The sequence below is a fragment of the Pseudophryne corroboree genome, chromosome 9 (assembly GCF_028390025.1).
Source record: "Pseudophryne corroboree isolate aPseCor3 chromosome 9, aPseCor3.hap2, whole genome shotgun sequence".
Classification (NCBI taxonomy): Eukaryota; Metazoa; Chordata; class Amphibia; order Anura; family Myobatrachidae; genus Pseudophryne; species Pseudophryne corroboree.
In genome coordinates, this window is record NC_086452.1 from 8,442,202 (window position 1) to 8,468,194 (window position 25,993).

General features: G+C 49.0%; 1 protein-coding gene across 4 annotated transcripts in view; it reads left to right on the plus strand.

The window, feature by feature from the left end:
* The window catches only part of COL24A1 (collagen type XXIV alpha 1 chain), a 767,149-nt gene that overhangs the window by 444,461 nt on the left and 296,695 nt on the right, over nt 1-25,993 (plus strand). For all 4 annotated transcript variants that reach the window (XR_010186531.1, XM_063938932.1, XM_063938934.1 and 1 more), the window contains exons 29-32: nt 14,098-14,151; nt 14,232-14,276; nt 15,781-15,825; nt 16,063-16,116. Coding sequence is in view for 3 of the 4 variants with exons in the window: in XM_063938932.1 (XP_063795002.1) it covers nt 14,098-14,151; nt 14,232-14,276; nt 15,781-15,825; nt 16,063-16,116 (198 nt within the window). In the remaining variant the exon portion in view is untranslated. The remainder of the gene's footprint in view (nt 1-14,097; nt 14,152-14,231; nt 14,277-15,780; nt 15,826-16,062; nt 16,117-25,993) is intronic.

Below are 25,993 nucleotides of genomic sequence, written 5' to 3' on the forward strand. Positions count from 1 at the left end.
GGAGGTTTATACACCAGTCTCTGAGCACACACAACGCAGAGGAAGGCGCAGGCATACAGTAGGTGGATGATGGATACTTATTGCAGGAGGTGACGGGAGTAAGGCAGGAGGTTTATACACCAGTCTCTGAGCACACACAATGCAGAGGAAGGCGCAGGCATACAGTAGGTGGATGATGGAGACTTATTGCAGGAGGTGACGGGAGTAAGGCAGGAGGTATATACACCAGTCTCTGAGCACACACAATGCAGAGGAAGGCGCAGGCACACAGTTAGGATGATGGAGACTTATTGCAGGAGGTGACGGGAGTAAGGCAGGAGGTGTATACACCAGTCTCTGAGCACACACAACGCAGAGGAAGGCGCAGGCATACAGTAGGTGGATGATGGAGACTTATTGCAGGAGGTAACGGGAGTAAGGCAGGAGGTGTATACACCACAGTCTCTGAGCACACACAACGCAGAGGAAGGCGCAGGCATACAGTAGGTGGATGATGGAGGCTTATTGCAGGAGGTGACGGGAGTAAGGCAGGAGGTGTATACACCAGTCTCTGAGCACACACAACGCAGAGGAAGGCGCAGGCATACAGTAGGTGGATGATGGATACTTATTGCAGGAGGTGACGGGAGTAAGGCAGGAGGTTTATACACCAGTCTCTGAGCACACACAATGCAGAGGAAGGCGCAGGCATACAGTAGGTGGATGATGGATACTTATTGCAGGAGGTGACGGGAGTAAGGCAGGAGGTTTATACACCAGTCTCTGAGCACACACAATGCAGAGGAAGGCGCAGGCATACAGTAGGTGGATGATGGAGACTTATTGCAGGAGGTGACGGGAGTAAGGCAGGAGGTGTATACACCAGTCTCTGAGCACACACAACGCAGAGGAAGGCGCAGGCATGCAGTAGGTGGATGATGGATACTTATTGCAGGAGGTGACGGGAGTAAGGCAGGAGGTGTATACACCACAGTCTCTGAGCACACACAATGCAGAAGAAGGCGCAGGCATACAGTAGGTGGATGATGGAGACTTATTGCAGGAGGTGACGGGAGTAAGGCAGGAGGTGTATACACCACAGTCTCTGAGCACACACAACGCAGAGGAAGGCGGAGGCATACAGTAGGTGGATGAGGAGGCTTATTGCAGGAGGTGACGGGAGTAAGGCAGGAGGTGTATACACCACAATCTCTGAGCACACACACGCAGAGGAAGGCGCAGGCATACAGTAGGTGGATGATGGAGACTTATTGCAGGAGGTGACGGGAGTAAGGCAGGAGGTGTATACACCAGTCTCTGAGCACACACAATGCAGAGGAAGGCGCAGGCATACAGTAGGTGGATGATGGAGACTTATTGCAGGAGGTGACGGGAGTAAGGCAGGAGGTGTTTACACCAGTCTCTGAGCACACACAACGCAGAGGAAGGCGCAGGCATACAGTAGGTGGATGATGGATACTTATTGCAGGAGGTGACGGGAGTAAGGCAGGAGGTGTATACACCACAATCTCTGAGCACACACAATGCAGAGGAAGGCGCAGGCATACAGTAGGTGGATGATGGATACTTATTGCAGGAGGTGACGGGAGTAAGGCAGGAGGTGTATACACCACAGTCTCTGAGCACACACAATGCAGAAGAAGGTGCAGGCATACAGTAGGTGGATGATGGAGACTTATTGCAGGAGGTGACGGGAGTAAGGCAGGAGGTGTATACACCACAGTCTCTGAGCACACACAACTCAGAGGAAGGCGGAGGCATACAGTAGGTGGATGAGGAGGCTTATTGCAGGAGGTGACGGGAGTAAGGCAGGAGGTTTATACACCAGTCTCTGAGCACACACAATGCAGAGGAAGGCGCAGGCACACAGTAGGTGGATGATGGAGACTTATTGCAGGAGGTGACGGGAGTAAGGCAGGAGGTGTATACACCACAATCTCTGAGCACACACAATGCAGAGGAAGGCGCAGGCACACAGTAGGTGGATGATGGAGACTTATTGCAGGAGGTGACGGGAGTAAGGCAGGAGGTGTATACACCAGTCTCTGAGCACACACAACGCAGAAGAAGGCGCAGGCATACAGTAGGTGGATGATGGAGACTTATTGCAGGAGGTGACGGGAGTAAGGCAGGAGGTGTATACACCACAATCTCTGAGCACACACCACGCAGAGGAAGGCGCAGGCATACAGTAGGTGGATGATGGAGACTTATTGCAGGAGGTGACGGGAGTAAGGCAGGAGGTGTATACACCGGTCTCTGAGCACACACAACGCAGAAGAAGGAGCAGGCATGCAGTAGGTGGATGATGGATACTTATTGCAGGAGGTGACGGGAGTAAGGCAGGAGGTATATACACCAGTCTCTGAGCACACACAATGCAGAGGAAGGCGCAGGCACACAGTTAGGATGATGGAGACTTATTGCAGGAGGTGACGGGAGTAAGGCAGGAGGTGTATACACCAGTCTCTGAGCACACACAACGCAGAGGAAGGCGCAGGCATACAGTAGGTGGATGATGGATACTTATTGCAAGAGGTGACGGGAGTAAGGCAGGAGGTGTATACACCAGTCTCTGAGCACACACAACGCAGAGGAAGGCGCAGGCATACAGTAGGTGGATGATGGAGACTTATTGCAGGAGGTGACGGGAGTAAGGCAGGAGGTGTATACACCACAGTCTCTGAGCACACACAACGCAGAGGAAGGCGCAGGCATACAGTAGGTGGATGATGGAGGCTTATTACAGGAGGTGACGGGAGTAAGGCAGGAGGTGTATACACCAGTCTCTGAGCACACACAACGCAGAGGAAGGCGCAGGCATACAGTAGGTGGATGATGGATACTTATTGCAGGAGGTGACGGGAGTAAGGCAGGAGGTTTATACACCAGTCTCTGAGCACACACAACGCAGAGGAAGGCGCAGGCACACAGTAGGTGGATGATGGAGACTTATTGCAGGAGGTGACGGGAGTAAGGCAGGAGGTGTATACACCACAATCTCTGAGCACACACAATGCAGAGGAAGGTGCAGGCACACAGTAGGTGGATGATGGAGACTTATTGCAGGAGGTGACGGGAGTAAGGCAGGAGGTGTATACACCAGTCTCTGAGCACACACAACGCAGAAGAAGGCACAGGCATACAGTAGGTGGATGATGGAGACTTATTGCAGGAGGTGACGGGAGTAAGGCAGGAGGTGTATACACCACAATCTCTGAGCACACACCACGCAGAGGAAGGCGCAGGCATACAGTAGGTGGATGATGGAGACTTATTGCAGGAGGTGACGGGAGTAAGGCAGGAGGTGTATACACCGGTCTCTGAGCACACACAACGCAGAAGAAGGAGCAGGCATGCAGTAGGTGGATGATGGATACTTATTGCAGGAGGTGACGGGAGTAAGGCAGGAGGTATATACACCAGTCTCTGAGCACACACAATGCAGAGGAAGGCGCAGGCACACAGTTAGGATGATGGAGACTTATTGCAGGAGGTGACGGGAGTAAGGCAGGAGGTGTATACACCAGTCTCTGAGCACACACAACGCAGAGGAAGGCGCAGGCATACAGTAGGTTGATGATGGATACTTATTGCAAGAGGTGACGGGAGTAAGGCAGGAGGTGTATACACCAGTCTCTGAGCACACACAACGCAGAGGAAGGCGCAGGCATACAGTAGGTGGATGATGGATACTTATTGCAGGAGGTGACGGGAGTAAGGCAGGAGGTTTATACACCAGTCTCTGAGCACACACAATGCAGAGGAAGGCGCAGGCATACAGTAGGTGGATGATGGATACTTATTGCAGGAGGTGACGGGAGTAAGGCAGGAGGTTTATACACCAGTCTCTGAGCACACACAATGCAGAGGAAGGCGCAGGCATACAGTAGGTGGATGATGGAGACTTATTGCAGGAGGTGACGGGAGTAAGGCAGGAGGTGTATACACCAGTCTCTGAGCACACACAACGCAGAGGAAGGCGCAGGCATGCAGTAGGTGGATGATGGATACTTATTGCAGGAGGTGACGGGAGTAAGGCAGGAGGTTTATACACCAGTCTCTGAGCACACACAATGCAGAGGAAGGCGCAGGCATACAGTAGGTGGATGATGGAGACTTATTGCAGGAGGTGACGGGAGTAAGGCAGGAGGTTTATACACCAGTCTCTGAGCACACACAATGCAGAGGAAGGCGCAGGCATACAGTAGGTGGATGATGGAGACTTATTGCAGGAGGTGGCGGGAGTAAGGCAGGAGGTGTATACACCAGTCTCTGAGCACACACAACGCAGAGGAAGGCGCAGGCATGCAGTAGGTGGATGATGGATACTTATTGCAGGAGGTGACGGGAGTAAGGCAGGAGGTTTATACACCAGTCTCTGAGCACACACAATGCAGAGGAAGGCGCAGGCACACAGTTAGGATGATGGAGACTTATTGCAGGAGGTGACGGGAGTAAGGCAGGAGGTGTATACACCAGTCTCTGAGCACACACAACGCAGAGGAAGGCGCAGGCATACAGTAGGTGGATGATGGATACTTATTGCAAGAGGTGACGGGAGTAAGGCAGGAGGTGTATACACCAGTCTCTGAGCACACACAACGCAGAGGAAGGCGCAGGCATACAGTAGGTGGATGATGGAGACTTATTGCAGGAGGTGACGGGAGTAAGGCAGGAGGTGTATACACCACAGTCTCTGAGCACACACAACGCAGAGGAAGGCGCAGGCATACAGTAGGTGGATGATGGATACTTATTGCAGGAGGTGACGGGAGTAAGGCAGGAGGTTTATACACCAGTCTCTGAGCACACACAACGCAGAGGAAGGCGCAGGCATACAGTAGGTGGATGATGGATACTTATTGCAGGAGGTGACGGGAGTAAGGCAGGAGGTTTATACACCAGTCTCTGAGCACACACAATGCAGAGGAAGGCGCAGGCATACAGTAGGTGGATGATGGAGACTTATTGCAGGAGGTGACGGGAGTAAGGCAGGAGGTGTATACACCAGTCTCTGAGCACACACAACGCAGAGGAAGGCGCAGGCATGCAGTAGGTGGATGATGGATACTTATTGCAGGAGGTGACGGGAGTAAGGCAGGAGGTTTATACACCAGTCTCTGAGCACACACAATGCAGAGGAAGGCGCAGGCATACAGTAGGTGGATGATGGAGACTTATTGCAGGAGTTGACGGGAGTAAGGCAGGAGGTGTATACACCAGTCTCTGAGCACACACAACGCAGAGGAAGGCGCAGGCATGCAGTAGGTGGATGATGGATACTTATTGCAGGAGGTGACGGGAGTAAGGCAGGAGGTTTATACACCAGTCTCTGAGCACACACAATGCAGAGGAAGGCGCAGGCATACAGTAGGTGGATGATGGAGACTTATTGCAGGAGGTGACGGGAGTAAGGCAGGAGGTTTATACACCAGTCTCTGAGCACACACAATGCAGAGGAAGGCGCAGGCACACAGTTAGGATGATGGAGACTTATTGCAGGAGGTGACGGGAGTAAGGCAGGAGGTGTATACACCAGTCTCTGAGCACACACAACGCAGAGGAAGGCGCAGGCATACAGTAGGTGGATGATGGATACTTATTGCAAGAGGTGACGGGAGTAAGGCAGGAGGTGTATACACCAGTCTCTGAGCACACACAACGCAGAGGAAGGCGCAGGCATACAGTAGGTGGATGATGGAGACTTATTGCAGGAGGTGACGGGAGTAAGGCAGGAGGTTTATACACCAGTCTCTGAGCACACACAACGCAGAGGAAGGCGCAGGCATACAGTAGGTGGATGATGGATACTTATTGCAGGAGGTGACGGGAGTAAGGCAGGAGGTTTATACACCAGTCTCTGAGCACACACAATGCAGAGGAAGGCGCAGGCATACAGTAGGTGGATGATGGAGACTTATTGCAGGAGGTGACGGGAGTAAGGCAGGAGGTGTATACACCAGTCTCTGAGCACACACAACGCAGAGGAAGGCGCAGGCATGCAGTAGGTGGATGATGGATACTTATTGCAAGAGGTGACGGGAGTAAGGCAGGAGGTGTATACACCAGTCTCTGAGCACACACAACGCAGAGGAAGGCGCAGGCATACAGTAGGTGGATGATGGATACTTATTGCAAGAGGTGACGGGAGTAAGGCAGGAGGTGTATACACCAGTCTCTGAGCACACACAACGCAGAGGAAGGCGCAGGCATACAGTAGGTGGATGATGGAGACTTATTGCAGGAGGTGACGGGAGTAAGGCAGGAGGTGTATACACCACAATCTCTGAGCACACACAATGCAGAGGAAGGCGCAGGCACACAGTAGGTGGATGATGGAGACTTATTGCAGGAGGTGACGGGAGTAAGGCAGGAGGTGTATACACCAGTCTCTGAGCACACACAACGCAGAAGAAGGCACAGGCATACAGTAGGTGGATGATGGAGACTTATTGCAGGAGGTGACGGGAGTAAGGCAGGAGGTGTATACACCACAATCTCTGAGCACACACCACGCAGAGGAAGGCGCAGGCATACAGTAGGTGGATGATGGAGACTTATTGCAGGAGGTGACGGGAGTAAGGCAGGAGGTGTATACACCGGTCTCTGAGCACACACAACGCAGAAGAAGGAGCAGGCATGCAGTAGGTGGATGATGGATACTTATTGCAGGAGGTGACGGGAGTAAGGCAGGAGGTATATACACCAGTCTCTGAGCACACACAATGCAGAGGAAGGCGCAGGCACACAGTTAGGATGATGGAGACTTATTGCAGGAGGTGACGGGAGTAAGGCAGGAGGTGTATACACCAGTCTCTGAGCACACACAACGCAGAGGAAGGCGCAGGCATACAGTAGGTTGATGATGGATACTTATTGCAAGAGGTGACGGGAGTAAGGCAGGAGGTGTATACACCAGTCTCTGAGCACACACAACGCAGAGGAAGGCGCAGGCATACAGTAGGTGGATGATGGATACTTATTGCAGGAGGTGACGGGAGTAAGGCAGGAGGTTTATACACCAGTCTCTGAGCACACACAATGCAGAGGAAGGCGCAGGCATACAGTAGGTGGATGATGGATACTTATTGCAGGAGGTGACGGGAGTAAGGCAGGAGGTTTATACACCAGTCTCTGAGCACACACAATGCAGAGGAAGGCGCAGGCATACAGTAGGTGGATGATGGAGACTTATTGCAGGAGGTGACGGGAGTAAGGCAGGAGGTGTATACACCAGTCTCTGAGCACACACAACGCAGAGGAAGGCGCAGGCATGCAGTAGGTGGATGATGGATACTTATTGCAGGAGGTGACGGGAGTAAGGCAGGAGGTTTATACACCAGTCTCTGAGCACACACAATGCAGAGGAAGGCGCAGGCATACAGTAGGTGGATGATGGAGACTTATTGCAGGAGGTGACGGGAGTAAGGCAGGAGGTTTATACACCAGTCTCTGAGCACACACAATGCAGAGGAAGGCGCAGGCATACAGTAGGTGGATGATGGAGACTTATTGCAGGAGGTGGCGGGAGTAAGGCAGGAGGTGTATACACCAGTCTCTGAGCACACACAACGCAGAGGAAGGCGCAGGCATGCAGTAGGTGGATGATGGATACTTATTGCAGGAGGTGACGGGAGTAAGGCAGGAGGTTTATACACCAGTCTCTGAGCACACACAATGCAGAGGAAGGCGTAGGCACACAGTTAGGATGATGGAGACTTATTGCAGGAGGTGACGGGAGTAAGGCAGGAGGTGTATACACCAGTCTCTGAGCACACACAACGCAGAGGAAGGCGCAGGCATACAGTAGGTGGATGATGGATACTTATTGCAAGAGGTGACGGGAGTAAGGCAGGAGGTGTATACACCAGTCTCTGAGCACACACAACGCAGAGGAAGGCGCAGGCATACAGTAGGTGGATGATGGAGACTTATTGCAGGAGGTGACGGGAGTAAGGCAGGAGGTGTATACACCACAGTCTCTGAGCACACACAACGCAGAGGAAGGCGCAGGCATACAGTAGGTGGATGATGGATACTTATTGCAGGAGGTGACGGGAGTAAGGCAGGAGGTTTATACACCAGTCTCTGAGCACACACAACGCAGAGGAAGGCGCAGGCATACAGTAGGTGGATGATGGATACTTATTGCAGGAGGTGACGGGAGTAAGGCAGGAGGTTTATACACCAGTCTCTGAGCACACACAATGCAGAGGAAGGCGCAGGCATACAGTAGGTGGATGATGGAGACTTATTGCAGGAGGTGACGGGAGTAAGGCAGGAGGTGTATACACCAGTCTCTGAGCACACACAACGCAGAGGAAGGCGCAGGCATGCAGTAGGTGGATGATGGATACTTATTGCAGGAGGTGACGGGAGTAAGGCAGGAGGTTTATACACCAGTCTCTGAGCACACACAATGCAGAGGAAGGCGCAGGCATACAGTAGGTGGATGATGGAGACTTATTGCAGGAGGTGACGGGAGTAAGGCAGGAGGTGTATACACCAGTCTCTGAGCACACACAACGCAGAGGAAGGCGCAGGCATGCAGTAGGTGGATGATGGATACTTATTGCAGGAGGTGACGGGAGTAAGGCAGGAGGTTTATACACCAGTCTCTGAGCACACACAATGCAGAGGAAGGCGCAGGCATACAGTAGGTGGATGATGGAGACTTATTGCAGGAGGTGACGGGAGTAAGGCAGGAGGTTTATACACCAGTCTCTGAGCACACACAATGCAGAGGAAGGCGCAGGCACACAGTTAGGATGATGGAGACTTATTGCAGGAGGTGACGGGAGTAAGGCAGGAGGTGTATACACCAGTCTCTGAGCACACACAACGCAGAGGAAGGCGCAGGCATACAGTAGGTGGATGATGGATACTTATTGCAAGAGGTGACGGGAGTAAGGCAGGAGGTGTATACACCAGTCTCTGAGCACACACAACGCAGAGGAAGGCGCAGGCATACAGTAGGTGGATGATGGAGACTTATTGCAGGAGGTGACGGGAGTAAGGCAGGAGGTGTATACACCACAGTCTCTGAGCACACACAACGCAGAGGAAGGCGCAGGCATACAGTAGGTGGATGATGGATACTTATTGCAGGAGGTGACGGGAGTAAGGCAGGAGGTTTATACACCAGTCTCTGAGCACACACAACGCAGAGGAAGGCGCAGGCATACAGTAGGTGGATGATGGATACTTATTGCAGGAGGTGACGGGAGTAAGGCAGGAGGTTTATACACCAGTCTCTGAGCACACACAATGCAGAGGAAGGCGCAGGCATACAGTAGGTGGATGATGGAGACTTATTGCAGGAGGTGACGGGAGTAAGGCAGGAGGTGTATACACCAGTCTCTGAGCACACACAACGCAGAGGAAGGCGCAGGCATGCAGTAGGTGGATGATGGATACTTATTGCAAGAGGTGACGGGAGTAAGGCAGGAGGTGTATACACCAGTCTCTGAGCACACACAACGCAGAGGAAGGCGCAGGCATACAGTAGGTGGATGATGGATACTTATTGCAAGAGGTGACGGGAGTAAGGCAGGAGGTGTATACACCAGTCTCTGAGCACACACAACGCAGAGGAAGGCGCAGGCATACAGTAGGTGGATGATGGAGACTTATTGCAGGAGGTGACGGGAGTAAGGCAGGAGGTGTATACACCACAGTCTCTGAGCACACACAACGCAGAGGAAGGCGCAGGCATACAGTAGGTGGATGATGGAGGCTTATTGCAGGAGGTGACGGGAGTAAGGCAGGAGGTGTATACACCAGTCTCTGAGCACACACAACGCAGAGGAAGGCGCAGGCATACAGTAGGTGGATGATGGATACTTATTGCAGGAGGTGACAGGAGTAAGGCAGGAGGTTTATACACCAGTCTCTGAGCACACACAATGCAGAGGAAGGCGCAGGCATACAGTAGGTGGATGATGGAGACTTATTGCAGGAGGTGACGGGAGTAAGGCAGGAGGTGTATACACCAGTCTCTGTGCACACACAACGCAGAGGAAGGCGCAGGCATGCAGTAGGTGGATGATGGATACTTATTGCAGGAGGTGACGGGAGTAAGGCAGGAGGTTTATACACCAGTCTCTGAGCACACACAATGCAGAGGAAGGCGCAGGCATACAGTAGGTGGATGATGGAGACTTATTGCAGGAGGTGACGGGAGTAAGGCAGGAGGTGTATACACCAGTCTCTGAGCACACACAACGCAGAGGAAGGCGCAGGCATGCAGTAGGTGGATGATGGATACTTATTGCAGGAGGTGACGGGAGTAAGGCAGGAGGTTTATACACCAGTCTCTGAGCACACACAATGCAGAGGAAGGCGCAGGCATACAGTAGGTGGATGATGGAGACTTATTGCAGGAGGTGACGGGAGTAAGGCAGGAGGTGTATACACCAGTCTCTGAGCACACACAACGCAGAGGAAGGCGCAGGCATGCAGTAGGTGGATGATGGATACTTATTGCAGGAGGTGACGGGAGTAAGGCAGGAGGTTTATACACCAGTCTCTAAGCACACACAACGCAGAGGAAGGCGCAGGCATACAGTAGGTGGATGATGGATACTTATTGCAAGAGGTGACGGGAGTAAGGCAGGAGGTGTATACACCAGTCTCTGAGCACACACAACGCAGAGGAAGGCGCAGGCATACAGTAGGTGGATGATGGAGACTTATTGCAGGAGGTGACGGGAGTAAGGCAGGAGGTGTATACACCACAGTCTCTGAGCACACACAACGCAGAGGAAGGCGCAGGCATACAGTAGGTGGATGATGGAGGCTTATTGCAGGAGGTGACGGGAGTAAGGCAGGAGGTGTATACACCAGTCTCTGAGCACACACAACGCAGAGGAAGGCGCAGGCATACAGTAGGTGGATGATGGATACTTATTGCAGGAGGTGACGGGAGTAAGGCAGGAGGTGTATACACCACAGTCTCTGAGCACACACAACGCAGAGGAAGGCGCAGGCATACAGTAGGTGGATGATGGATACTTATTGCAGGAGGTGACGGGAGTAAGGCAGGAGGTTTATACACCAGTCTCTGAGCACACACAATGCAGAGGAAGGCGCAGGCATACAGTAGGTGGATGATGGATACTTATTGCAGGAGGTGACGGGAGTAAGGCAGGAGGTTTATACACCAGTCTCTGAGCACACACAATGCAGAGGAAGGCACAGGCATACAGTAGGTGGATGATGGAGACTTGTTGCAGGAGGTGACGGGAGTAAGGCAGGAGGTGTATACACCACAATCTCTGAGCACACACAACGCAGAGGAAGGCGCAGGCATACAGTAGGTGGATGATGGAGACTTGTTGCAGGAGGTGACGGGAGTAAGGCAGGAGGTGTATACACCACAGTCTCTGAGCACACACAATGCAGAGGAAGGCGCAGGCATACAGTAGGTGGATGATGGAGACTTGTTGCAGGAGGTGACGGGAAAGTATCAGGTGCAGCATATATAAGATCACTGGTTTGCAGGCTCACAATCAGGACATATCACCAGATTGCAGGACATCCAGGTATAGTGCATGGGATCAGACTGGCTGGGAGAGCATTCAGTAACCAGCAAGATGCATAGAGAGGGGCAGGAATATAACATCACTGGAGGTGCCCAAAACTATTTTATTGCAACAATGGGCGCCCATTAATTATCGTGGCTTTAAAAACAATTGAATATGCCCGTAAATTTGAAAAAGATCACAGGAGCATCACCTCTGGTGAGACAGGGGTACTGCAAGTAATTCATTTCCTCATTGCCGCTAGTGACCGCACGATGCCACTATCTGGTACTGTTCTTGAGGCTCCGATCCATGGTGGTAACAAAGTCAGACGCTAGGTGGGAAATGTCTGGAGACTGATCGTCCTAAGTTGCTGCAAGCCAGAGATTTTGGGGCGCGTTACATACTGTATTAGACTGTAGCGTGTCGTAGAGTCCTATATATCTATCTATATATATATATATATATATATGTATGTATGGAAGAATGGAGGATAGCGCCTAGGTAAACTCAATAAGACACCTTATTAAAATGGATAATTTCTAAAATGACTATTTAGCCAGATCTAACACTCCTCACATATGGGTGAGTGGCAGCTCTTAAACAATATACAGATAAATATTAAAAAATGAAGTAAAGAAAGCGCCTAATAGTGTCAGTGAAACACTCTTCGTGAATATAGGTATAGCGATAAAAAAGGACAAATATGACAACTTAGCTGCGGACAATTTTAGGTAGATGACTCTTGAAGAAGTCCTCATACCAGGACGAAACGCGTTGGGTCGGGGACTGGATGCTCACCACTCTGACTTCTCATTCGTGGACAGATAAGCCATGTTTTTACATTTTATCTTGTACATTTGATACTTGCATTTACGGATAAATTTTATCCTGAAATCTCCATATGCGGACAGATAAGCTGGCTATATTTCATAATCTTGTACGGCTAATACCTACATTTATAACTGAATGAGCTGCTATATATGTCCTTATGCCTTTTTTTTTTTTATTGTTCATATATGTGACCTGCATGTGTTGCAGGATTGTGTTTATTAAATTGTTACTGTTTTTAATTAATATGGACTTCTTATCAAAAATTGGAACCAGCACAGTTCCTAAAAAAACATCCGTTTTTTAAACATCTGTGATAATTGAAGAACAGTGGCCCTCATTCCGAGTTGATCGGTCGCAAGGCGAATTTAGCAGAGTTACACACGCTAAGCCGCCGCCTACTGGGAGTGAATCTTAGCTTCTTAAAATTGCGACCGATGTATTCGCAATATTGCGATTACTAACTACTTAGCAGTTTCAGAGTAGCTCCAGACTTACTCTGCCTGTGCGATCATTTCAGTGCTTGTCGTTCCTGGTTGACGTCACAAACACACCCAGCGTTCGCCCAGACACTCCCACCGTTTCCCCGGCCACTCCTGCGTTTTTTCCGGAAACGGTAGCGTTTTCAACCACACGCCCCTGAAACGCCGTGTTTCCGCCCAGTAACACCCATTTCCTGTCAATCACATTACGATCGCCGGAGCGAAGAAAAAGCCGTGAGTAAAATTACTTTCATCATAGTAAAGTTACTTGGCGCAGTCGCAGTGCGAACATTGCGCATGCGTACTAAGCGGAATTTCACTGCGATGCGATGAAAAATACCGAGCGAACAACTCGGAATGAGGGCCAGTGCACACTATGTCGCATTTATCTCTCTTTTACATGTTCGGTTCCCAAGAGTCATCTACCTGAAATTGTCCGCAGCTAAGTTGTCATATTTGTCCTTTTTTATCGCTATACCTATATTCACGAAGAGTGTTTCACTGACACTATTAGGCGCTTTTTTTACTTCATGTTTTAATATATATATATATATATATATATATATTGTTTTGGCCCCTTTAGTTAGCATTAATTACTACTACTTGTGTGTATGAGCTGTATATGGCTCCTTAGGCTCTCCTTGGCCCGGCAGTGACGCAGTCTCGTCAGCCACATCACTCGCTGTTTCCATCAGACTCCCCCAAATTGCTAGATCCAAAATCGCCATCGATATACGGTGCCAGCGAACACTTCATTCCATTTCCCCAGAGATCTCCGGTGGTGACCACTTACCCTTGTGTGTCCCCGCGCTGGCACCACGGTAGACGCATGGTGTGCCATACCCGCCAGAGAGCTCACTGGCCTCTATTCTAACCTCAGCCTTCCTCCAGTTATAGTGTGGACCACCCGACACTGTGATTGGTGAATGGCCGGAACAACCCAGCAATCATTGTGGTAACATAATCCGTAACTGTGGCAACGCAGCCCATGGGCGCGGCTTGCCGCATGATATGGATCCCCTACCATTACCAATACGTTCTATGTAAGAAACGCAATGATATCGGCTGATCAGGTGGCGTAGAAGAAGACTCGTTACAAAGTATCATCCATGTGTCTCAGTCACATATAGTCATGTGCCGGGTGTCATACATGCACAGAACCCTTATGGGCGGGGCTACAGGGGAGGAGTCAGGTAGCCGTGGTGCAGAATTTACATCTGACCATCACTGACTTACGGCTTCTCACTCTTTGCGTCTAGGGTCCGCGCGGTCCTGATGGTCCCCTTGGCGAGCAGGGCCCCCCTGGAATGAAGGTAAGTGGACTTAGGTGACTGATATATATGTATACAATCCCAGCTCATATCAGTGCGTGACTGTAATCGTCCTTCTGCAGGGTGAGCAGGGCGACCTCGCCAAAAAGGGTCTTCCTGGGCGTCTTGTGAGTAATAAAATCATTTTACTTATACTCAACTGTCACACACCGAGCATATCTATCTATCTATCTATCTATCTATCTATCTCATATTTATCTATCTATCTATCTATCTATCTATCTATCTCATATTTATCTATCTATCTATCTATCTATCTATCTATCTATCTCATATTTATCTATCTATCTATCTATCTATCTATCTATCTATCTATCTATCTATCTATCTATCTATCTATCTATCATCTATCTCATATTTATCTATCTATCTATCTATCTATCTATCTATCTATCTATCTCATATTTATCTATCTATCTATCTATCTAATATCTGTCTATCTATCTATCTATCTATCTATCTATCTATCTATCTATCTATCTATCTATCTCTCTCTGTCTCTCGCTCACTCTATCTATCTATCTATCTATCCTCTCTCTATCTCTCTCTCTCTCTCTCTGTCTCTCGCTCACTCTATCTATCCTCTCTCTATCTCTCTCGCTCTCTATCTATCTATCTATCTATCTATCTATCTATCTATCTATCTATCTATCTATCTATCTCTCTCTGTCTCTCGCTCACTCTATCTATCTATCCTCTCTCTATCTCTCTCTCTCTCTGTCTCTCGCTCACTCTATCTATCCTCTCTCTATCTCTCTCGCTCTCTATCTATCTATCTATCTATCTATCTATCTATCTATCTATCTATCTATCTATCTATCTATCTATCTTTCTATCTATCCTGTATCTCATATCTATCTATTTATCTCTCTGTCTATATCTATCTATCTGTCTCTATCTATCTATCTATCTATCTATCTATCTATCTATCTATCTATCTATCTATCTATCTATCTATCTATCTATCTATCTATCTATCTATCCTCTCGCGCTGTCTCCCTGTCTATTTATCTTTCCTGTACACGTTGGTGGTAGTGTTGTGGAATGGAGAGTTACCGGCTGAGCAATGTAATAGGGAGTGTAGGGGGAGTGTGTGCTGACACCTGATTACTTACAGTATATCAGTAAATGATCATGTCATGCTGTTAGCTGTATACCGGAGTATATACCATGCGTTACTGCGCTGTAGGCATCCAGCATCACTGAACAGATTGATGGTTAATGTAACGTGAATGTTGCTTATAATCAGGAAGCAATCATGGTTATGCCACTGGGTAAATAGGACGGGATAGGGATCTAGTGATCCCTCTGCAGTGCTGCATACACTGACTGCAAGGACTGCAACCGGCGACGCAGCACTTACCCAGCGATAGTCACACATTGGGCCTGATTCAGATTTGTACGCACGTGTATATGTGTGTCTGTGTCCTTACCCAGGGACATATTGGGCGGCCACCCCCGGCTAGCGGAGACAGGGACCACTGACCATGCTCACATTCTGAGGGCGGATCCTGTTATCTGATAAACATCACACGTTCTCTGCTGTTCTTTTTTATCCAGTGTTTCTGCCATTATAACTCTTTATAACAGATCATTTCTGTACATACACAGGGGAAAGTTGGAAATCATGGAGAACGGGGAGAGCAAGGAAAACCTGTAAGTTACAGACGTATATATAATACTAACATGCGTGTCATCTATTACACCACATAAGACTTATCGCCCAGATCCACTCCGTTATTCATTCAGAATCCACGAGGTTGTATCCTGGAAATGGCCATTGTGTCAGGGTATCTCTGCTGGGCTCAGACTAGCACGTGAAGGAATGTCTGCGTATGTACGTAGGTTCTGTGATGCTTACTCATGTGTTTTCTGTCCATTATTTTGTGCAAGGGCCCGCCTGGTCTCGCTGGCAGTACGGGAGATACAGGACCGCCCGGACAGACAGTACGTATAAGATAATGTGTTATTTACTGATATTGCTGTCACATTATAAGGAAACAGGAGAGATCAGCTAATGGTTTCATCCACGGGTTTCCTGAATTATTTACAGACATGTTTCCTTGTTATGTGGTATTAGTGTTACTCCAACTAGTACTGCCCTACATGTGGTACTGTCTGTTTCCTGTTACTCCGACACATAGTGCCCTACACGTGGCACTGTCTGTTTCCTGTTACACTGACTAGTACTGTCCTACACGTGGTACTGTCTGTTTCCTGTTACTCCGACACATACTGCCCTACACGTGGTACTGTCTGTTTCCTGTTACTCCGACACATACTGCCCTACACGTGGCACTGTCTGTTTCCTGTTACTCCGACTAGTACTGTCCTACACGTGGTACTGTCTGTTTCCTGTTACTGCCACACGTACTGCCCTACACGTGGTACTGTCCGTTTCCTGTTACTCCGACACATACTGCCCTACACGTGGCACTGTCTGTTTCCTGTTACTCCGACACATACTGCCCTACACGTGGTACTGTCTGTTTCCTGTTAGTCCGACACATACTGCCCTACACGTGGCACTGTCTGTTTCCTGTTACTCTGAGTAGTACTGCCCTACATGTGGTACTGTCTGTTTCCTGTTACTGCCACACATACTGCCCTACACGTGGTGCTGTCTGTTTCCTGTTACTCCGACACATACTGCCCTACACGTGGCACTGCCTGTTTCCTGTTACTCCGACTAGTACTGCCTTACACGTGGCACTGTCTGTTTCCTGTTACTCCGACACATACTGGCCTACATGTGACACTGTCTGTTTCCTGTTACTCCGACTAGTACTGCCCTACACGTGGCACTGTCTGTTTCCTGTTACTCCGACTAGTACTGCCCTACACGTGGCACTGTCTGTTTCCTGTTACTCCGACACATACTGCCCTACACGTGGCACTGTCTGTTTCCTGTTACTCCGACACATACTGCCCTACACGTGGCACTGTCTGTTTCCTGTTACTCCAACTAGTACTGCCCTACACGTGGCACTGTCTTTTTCCTGTTACACCGAAACATACTGCCCTACATGTGGCACTGTCTGTTTCCTGTTACTCTGACTAGTACTGCCCTACACGTGGTACTGTCTGTTTCCTGTTACTCCGACACATACTGCCCTACACGTGGTACTGTCTGTTTCCTGTTACTCCGACACATACTGCCCTACACGTGGCACTGTCTGTTTCCTGTTACTCCGACTAGTACTGCCCTACACGTGGCACTGTCTGTTTCCTGTTACTCCGACACATAGTGCCCTACACGTGACACTGTCTGTTTCCTGTTACTCCGACTAGTACTGCCCTACACGTGGCACTGTCTGTTTCCTGTTACTCGGACACGTACTGCCCTACACGTGACACTGTCTGTTTCCTGTTACTCCGACTAGTACTGCCCTACATGTGGTACTGTCTGTTTCCTGTTACTCCGACTAGTACTGCCCTATACGTGGCACTGTCTGTTTCCTGTTAGTCCGACACATACTGCCCTACACATGGCACTGTCTGTTTCCTGTTACTTCGACACATACTGCCCTACACGTGGTACTGTCTGTTTCCTGTTACTCCGACACATACTGCCCTACACGTGGCACTGTCTGTTTCCTGTTACTCCGAGTAGTACTGCCCTACATGTGGTACTGTCTGTTTCCTGTTACTGCCACACGTACTGCCCTACACGTGGTGCTGTCTGTTTCCTGTTACTCCGACACATACTGCCCTACACGTGGCACTGTCTGTTTCCTGTTACTCCGACTAGTACTGCCCTACACGTGGCACTGTCTGTTTCCTGTTACTCCGACACGTACTGCCCTACACGTGGCACTGTCTGTTTCCTGTTACTCCGACATGTACTGCCCTACACGTGACACTGTCTGTTTCCTGTTACTCCGACTAGTACTGCCCTACATGTGGTACTGTCTGTTTCCTGTTACTCCGACTAGTACTGCCCTATACGTGGCACTGTCTGTTTCCTGTTACTCCGACACATACTGCCCTACACGTGGCACTGTCTGTTTCCTGTTACTCCGACTAGTACTGTCCTACACGTGGTACTGTCTGTTTCCTGTTACTGCCACACGTACTGCCCTACACGTGGTACTGTCTGTTTCCTGTTACTCCGACACATACTGCCATACACGTGGTACTGTCTGTTTCCTGTTACTCCGACACATACTGCCCTACACGTGGCACTGTCTTTTTCCTGTTACTCCGACTAGTACTGCCCTACACGTGGCACTGTCTGTTTCCTGTTACTCCGAGACATAATGCCCTACACGTGGCACTGTCTGTTTCCTGTTACTCCGACACATACTGCCCTACACGTGGCACTGTCTTTTTCCTGTTACTCCGACTAGTACTGCCCTACACGTGGCACTGTCTGTTTCCTGTTACTCCGAGACATAATGCCCTACACGTGGCACTGTCTGTTTCCTGTTTCTCCGAGTAGTACTGTCCTACACGTGGTACTGTCTGTTTCCTGTTACTACCACACGTACTGCCCTAAACGTGTTACTGTCTGTTTCCTGTTTCTCCGACACATACTGCCCTACACGTGGTACTGTCTGTTTCCTATTACTCTATACTGCCCTACACGTGGTACTGTCTGTTTCCTGTACCTCCGACACATACTGCCCTACACGTGGTACTGGATGTTTCCTGATACTCCGACTAGTACTGCCCTACACGTGGTACTGGAAGTTTCCTGATACTCTGACACATACTGCCCTACACATGGTACTGGATTTTTCTTGTTACTCTGACACGTACTGCTATACACGTGGTACTGTCTGTTTACTGTTACTCTGACACGTACTGCCCTACACGTGGTACTGCCTGTTTACTGTTACTCTGACACGTACTGCCCTACACGTGGTACTGCCTGTTTACTGTTACTCTGACACGTACTGCCCTACACATGGTACTGCCTGTTTACTATTACTCTGACACGTACTGTCCTACACGTGGTACTGTCTGTTGCCTGTTACTCTGACACGTACTGCCTTACACGTGGTACTGTCTGTTCCCTGTTACTCTGACACGTACTGTCCTACACGTGATACTGTCTGTTTTCTGTTACTCTGACACGTACTGTCCTACACGTGGTACTGTCTGTTTCCTGTTACTCTGACACGTACTGCCTTACACGTGGTACTGTCTGTTCCCTGTTACTCTGACACGTACTGTCCTACACGTGATACTGTCTGTTTTCTGTTACTCTGACACGTACTGCCTTACACGTGGTACTGCCTGTTTACTGTTACTCTGACACGTACTGCCCTACACGTGGTACTGCCTGTTTACTGTTACTCTGACACGTACTGCCCTACACGTGGTACTGCCGATTTACTATTACTCTGACACGTACTGCCTTACACGTGGTACTGTCTGTTCCCTGTTACTCTGACACGTACTGTCCTACACGTGATACTATCTGTTTTCTGTTACTCTGACACGTACTGTCCTACACGTGGTACTGTCTGTTTCCTGTTACTCTGACACGTACTGCTTTACACGTGGTACTGTCTGTTCCCTGTTACTCTGACACGTACTGTCCTACACGTGATACTGTCTGTTTTCTGTTACTCTGACATGTACTGCCTTACACGTGGTACTGCTCCTATGATCCCCTGTGAATAAATAAGCTGCGTGAATATTGGTTTAAGCCACAAAATGGTGGTCTCGGCAATAGATAAAGCTGCACTACTATCTAGGGAAGAGATTTTACTATGCTGCTCTCCCTCCTCGAAGCCTGGAGGTGGCTACATGCAGACTCTTTATGTGGGCGAATGAATGAAACTAACCAACTTTAAATTGCAGCAAAATGGACGCATATGTGGGAGGAGCAATCCCAGCGTGGTGTAAATGGGCCCAAACATCAGATGTTAACATGTTTCTACAATTATCTCTCCACAAAAACTTGTTTACCCTGCAATAAAGCTGTGTATTTACTGTATATGATTATTCCACCTTCAGTTACATAAAATGTGTCCTGTATAATTCATGTATGAAAAAAGTTACATTACTTTAGGAAGCTGGATGAGTGACCTGTATGTAACTGGATGAGAGACCTGTATGTAACTGGGTGAGTGACCTGTATGTAACTGGGCGAGTGACCTGTATGTAACTGGGCGAGTGACCTGTATGTAACTGGGCGAGTGACCTGTATGTAACTGGGCGAGTGACCTGTATGTAACTGGGTGAGTGACCTGTATGTAACTGGATGAGTGACCTGTGTGTAACTGGGCGAGTGACCTGTACGTAACTGGGCGAGTGACCTGTATGTAACTGGATGAGTGTCCTGTATGTAACTGGATGAGTGACCTGTATGTAACTGGGTGAGTGACCTGTATGTAACTGGGCGAGTGACCTGTATGTACCTGGATGAGTGACCTGTATGTAACTGGATGAGTGACCTGTATGTAACTGGGTGAGTGACCTGTATGTAACTGGGTGAGTGACCTGTATGTAACTGGGTGAGTGACCTGTATGTAACTGGGTGAGTGACCTGTATGTAACTGGGCGAGTGACCTGTATGTAACTGGGCGAGTGACCTGTATGTAACTGGGCGAGTGACCTGTATGTAACTGGATGAGTGACCTGTATGTAACTGGATGAGTGACCTGTATGTAACTGGATGAGTGACCTGTATGTAACTGGGTGAGTGTCCTGTATGTAACTCGATGAGTGACCTGTATGTAACTGGGCGAGTGACCTGTATGTAACTGGATGAGTGTCCGGTGAGTGACCTGTATGTCACTGAGTGAGTGACCTGTATGTAACTGGGCGAGTGACCTGTATGTACCTGGATGAGTGACCTGTATGTAACTGGGTGAGTGACCTGTATGTAACTGGGTGAGTGACCTGTATGTACCTGGATGAGTGACCTGTATGTAACTGGGTGAGTGACCTGTATGTAACTGGGCGAGTGACCTGTATGTAACTGGATGAGTGACCTGTGTGTAACTGGGTGAGTGACCTATGTGTAACTGGATGAGTGACCTGTATGTAACTGGGTGAGTGACCTGTATGTAACTGGGTGAGTGACCTGTATGTAACTGGATGAGTGACCTGTATGTAACTGGGCGAGTGACCTGTATGTAACTGGGCGAGTGACCTGTATGTACCTGGATGAGTGACCTGTATGTAACTGGATGAGTGACCTGTATGTAACTGGGTGAGTGACCTGTATGTAACTGGATGAGTGACCTGTATGTAACTGGGCGAGTGACCTGTATGTAACTGGGCGAGTGACCTGTATGTAACTGGGTGAGTGACCTGTATGTAACTGGATGAGTGACCTGTGTGTAACTGGGCGAGTGACCTGTATGTAACTGGGTGAGTGACCTGTATGTACCTGGATTAGTGACCTGTATGTACCTGAATGAGTGTCCTGTATGTAACTGGTTGAGTGACCTGTATGTAACTGGACGAGTGACCTGTATGTAACTGGACGAGTGACCTGTATGAAACTGGGTGCAGGGCCGTCTTAACAGCAGTGTAAGCCTCTGGCCACAGCAATGCACTGGGACCCCTACCCATCCTCCAGCAGTAGGGGTGGGGGTGCTATCAGCGGCAGATTTGATTACCCACGGGCCGTAGAGGGTGTTCTATCTTCCACTCAGCATGTTGGACCTGGAGCAGTAATTTCTGCTAATTACTCCTTTACTGCACAGATGGGGCAGGAGGGAGAACACTAAACTGTAGAATGGGGCATTGCACTGAATGAAAGGGCCCCAGTACATGACTTCCAGTGTGGTAGGGTGTGTTTAATACGCAGGGGAGGGGTAGATAATGGAGTGAGCTTAATATTCATAATTTTATGGTGAGAGGGCAGCTTGCTTTCAATGGGATATAAAAGACTTGGGGATCAGAGGTCAGGAGCCAGAGCAATCCTCCAATGAAAATATAAAACTGCATACCAGGCGTGTGGAGCTGGAGCGGGGACCAGCTGCTGGAAGGCTGATATCTCTGGTTCTGGGCATAGTAGAGACAAGTTGCCAGTGTCCAGTGAAAGGGGAGAGTCCCAGCTTTTGGAGTATACCCTCAGAACTACTCTAAGTCAGACAGAGCCCGAGATATCTGGCTGGGAAGAGCAATTATCAGGCTCGGATGGGGACCACTGCTTTGAAGTTGGATATCTCTGGTTCCCCAGGGCCGATTTTCAAAGATCTGGTACCCCTAGAAAGAGCAGACCCTCAGCTATCAGCATATGGCCCTTATACTGCTGGGGCCCTTGGGCAAGGGCCCATTGAGCCCATACGAAAAGACGGCCCTGACTGGGTGAGTGACCTGTATGTAACTCAGTGAATTTCAACCTTTTTTTACTCGCGGCACACAGAACAATATTTTAAAATTCCCAAGGCACACCATCAGTTCCCCACAGAAAAAAACAAAAAATTCACATTGGCCCTCACAGTGAAGAAAAATCCACACATACATTGGTCTAACAGAAAAAAAAATCACATTGCTCCCCACAGAAAACATGTTGCTCAATACATAAATCCTATTGCTACCCACATAAATCAATAACATAGCTCCCCACATAAATCATGTTGCTCACACATAAATCAATCACATTTCTCCCCACATAAATCGCATTGCTTCCCACATGAATTATTCACATTGTTCCCCACCATAAATCCATAAATCCATATTCTCCCCACATAAATCATGTTGTTCCCCACAGGAGAAATAAAATAAATATTAGCCCCTACTGGTCAGCTGTCCTCCTTCCTATCCCTCAGTGGCAGGGGTTGTTCATAGTGGAGTGCTGTGAATACTGAGCAGTGGGCAGTCGGGCAGGTGTGGATGTGAGTGTGCAAAGAAAGCTGTGGATGCAGGTGGGAGCTGGAAGATGTGTATGAAGGCGGGTGGGCTGGCTGGGTGGTGAGACGCAGTGGCCGTGACCAATGATATCACACTTCTGCATCTTCAAGGCATAGGTCACAGCCAGAGCATGACTGATCCTCTAAGAAGAGCCCAGGCCAACAGTTCACTCTGAAGGTGCAGGCAGCTTCTCTGGCTCTGCGGCACACCTTGCAACTGGTCGCGGCACACTAGTGTGTCATGGCACACTGGTTGAAAAATCTTGATGTAACTGGACGAGTGACCTGTATGTAACTGGGTGAGTGACCTGTATGTAACTGGGTGAGTGACCTGTATGTAACAGGATGAGTGACCTGTATGTAACTGGATGAGTGGCCTGTATGTAACTGGATGAGTGACCTGTATGTAACTGGACGAGTGACCTGTATGTAACTGGGTGAGTGACCTGTATGTACCTGGGTGAGTGACCTGTATGTAACTGGATGAGTGACCTGTATGTAACTGGGTGAGTGGCCTGTATGTACCTGGATGAGTGACCTGTATGTAACTGGATGAGTGACCTGTATGTAACTGGGTGAGTGACCTGTATGTATCTGGGTGAGTGACCTGTATGTACCTGGGTGAGTGACCTGTATGTACCTGGGTGAGTGACCTGTATGTACCTGAATGAGTGTCCTGTATGTAACTGGTTGAGTGACCTGTATGTAACTGGGTGAGTGACCTGTATGTAACTGGGTGAGTGACCGGTATGTAACTGGGTGAGTGACCTGTATGTACCTGGATGAGTGTCCTGTATGTAACTGGTTGAGTGACCGGTATGTAACTGGGTGAGTGACCTGTATGTAACTGGATGAGTGACCTGTATGTAACTGGATGAGTGACCTGTATGTAACTGGATGAGTGACCTGTATGAACCTGGGTGAGTGACCAGTATGTAACTGGGTGAGTGACCTGTATGTAACTGGATGAGTGACCTGTATGTAACTGGATGAGTGACCTGTATGTAACTGGGTGAGTGACCTGTATGTAACTGGGTGAGTGACCTGTATGTAACTGGGTGAGTGACCTGTATGTAACTGGATGAGTGACCTGTATGTAACTGGGTGAGTGACCTGTATGAACCTGGGTGAGTGACCTGTATGTAACTGGGTGAGTGACCTGTATGTAACTGGGTGAGTGACCTGTATGTAACTGGATGAGTGACCTGTATGTAACTGGGTGAGTGACCTGTAGGAACCTGGGTGAGTGACCTGTATGTAACTGGGTGAGTGACCTGTATGTAACTGGATGAGTGACCTGTATGTAACTGGGTGAGTGACCAGTATGTACCTGGGTGAGTGACCTGTATGTACCAGGGTGAGTGACCGGTATGTAACTGGGTGAGTGACCGGTATGTAACTGGGTGAGTGACCTGTATGTAACTGGATGAGTGACCTGTATGTAACTGGGTGAGTGACCTGTATGTATCTGGGTGAGTGACCTGTATGTAACTGGGTGAGTGACCTGTATGTAACTGGATGAGTGACCTGTATGTAACTGGTTGAGTGACCTGTATGTAACTGGGTGAGTGACCTGTATGTAACTGGGTGAGTGACCTGTATGTAACTGGGTGAGTGACCTATATGTACCTGGGTGAGTGACCTGTATGTACCTGGGTGAGTGACCTGTATGTAACTGGGTGAGTGACCGGTATGTAACTGGGTGAGTGACCGGTATGTAACTGGGTGAGTGACCTGTATGTAACTGGGTGAGTGACCTGTATGAACCTTTGGTGAGTGACCTGTATGTAACTGAATCAGTGACCTGTATGTAACTGGGTGAGTGACCTGTATGTAACTGGATGAGTGACCTGTATGTAACTGGGTGAGTGACCTGTATGTAACTGGGTGAGTGACCTGTATGAACCTGGGTGAGTGACCTGTATGTAACTGGGTGAGTGACCTGTATGTAACTGGGTGAGTGACCTGTATGTAACTGGATGAGTGACCTGTATGTAACTGGGTGAGTGACCGGTATGTACCTGGGTGAGTGACCGGTATGTACCTGGGTGAGTGACCGGTATGTAACTGGGTGAGTGACCTGTATGTAATTGGATGAGTGACCTGTATGTACCTGGATGAGTGACCTGTATGTAACTGGGTGAGGGACCTGTATGTATCTGGGTGAGTGACCTGTATGTACCTGGATGAGTGACCTGTATGTACCTGGATGAGTGTCCTGTATGTAACTGGTTGAGTGACCTGTATGTAACTGGATGAGTGACCTGTATGTAACTGGGTGAGTGACCTGTATGTAACTGGGTGAGTGACCTGTATGTAACTGGGTGAGTGACCTGTATGTAACTGGATGAGTGACCTGTATGTAACTGGGTGAGTGACCGGTATGTAACTGGGTGAGTGACCTGTATGTAACTGGGTGAGTGACCTGTATGAACCTGGGTGAGTGACCTGTATGTAACTGAATCAGTGACCTGTATGTAACTGGGTGAGTGACCTGTATGTAACTGGATGAGTGACCTGTATGTAACTGAATCAGTGACCTGTATGTAACTGGGTGAGTGACCTGTATGTAACTGGATGAGTGACCTGTATGTAACTGAATCAGTGACCTGTATGTAACTGGGTGAGTGACCTGTATGTAACTGGGTGAGTGACCTGTATGTAACTGAATCAGTGACCTGTATGTAACTGGGTGAGTGACCTGTATGTAACTGGGTGAGTGACCTGTATGTAACTGAATCAGTGACCTGTATGTAACTGGGTAAGTGACCTGTTAGTAACTGGGCGAGTGACCTGTATGTAACTGGGTGAGTGACCTGTATGTAACTGGGTGAGTGACCTGTATGTAACTGGGTGAGTGACCTGTATGTAACTGGGCGAGTGACCTGTATGTAACTGGGCGAGTGACCTGTATGTAACTGGGTGAGTGACCTGTATGTAACTGGATGAGTGACCTGTGTGTAACTGGATGAGTGACCTGTATGTAACTGGGTGAGTGACCTGTA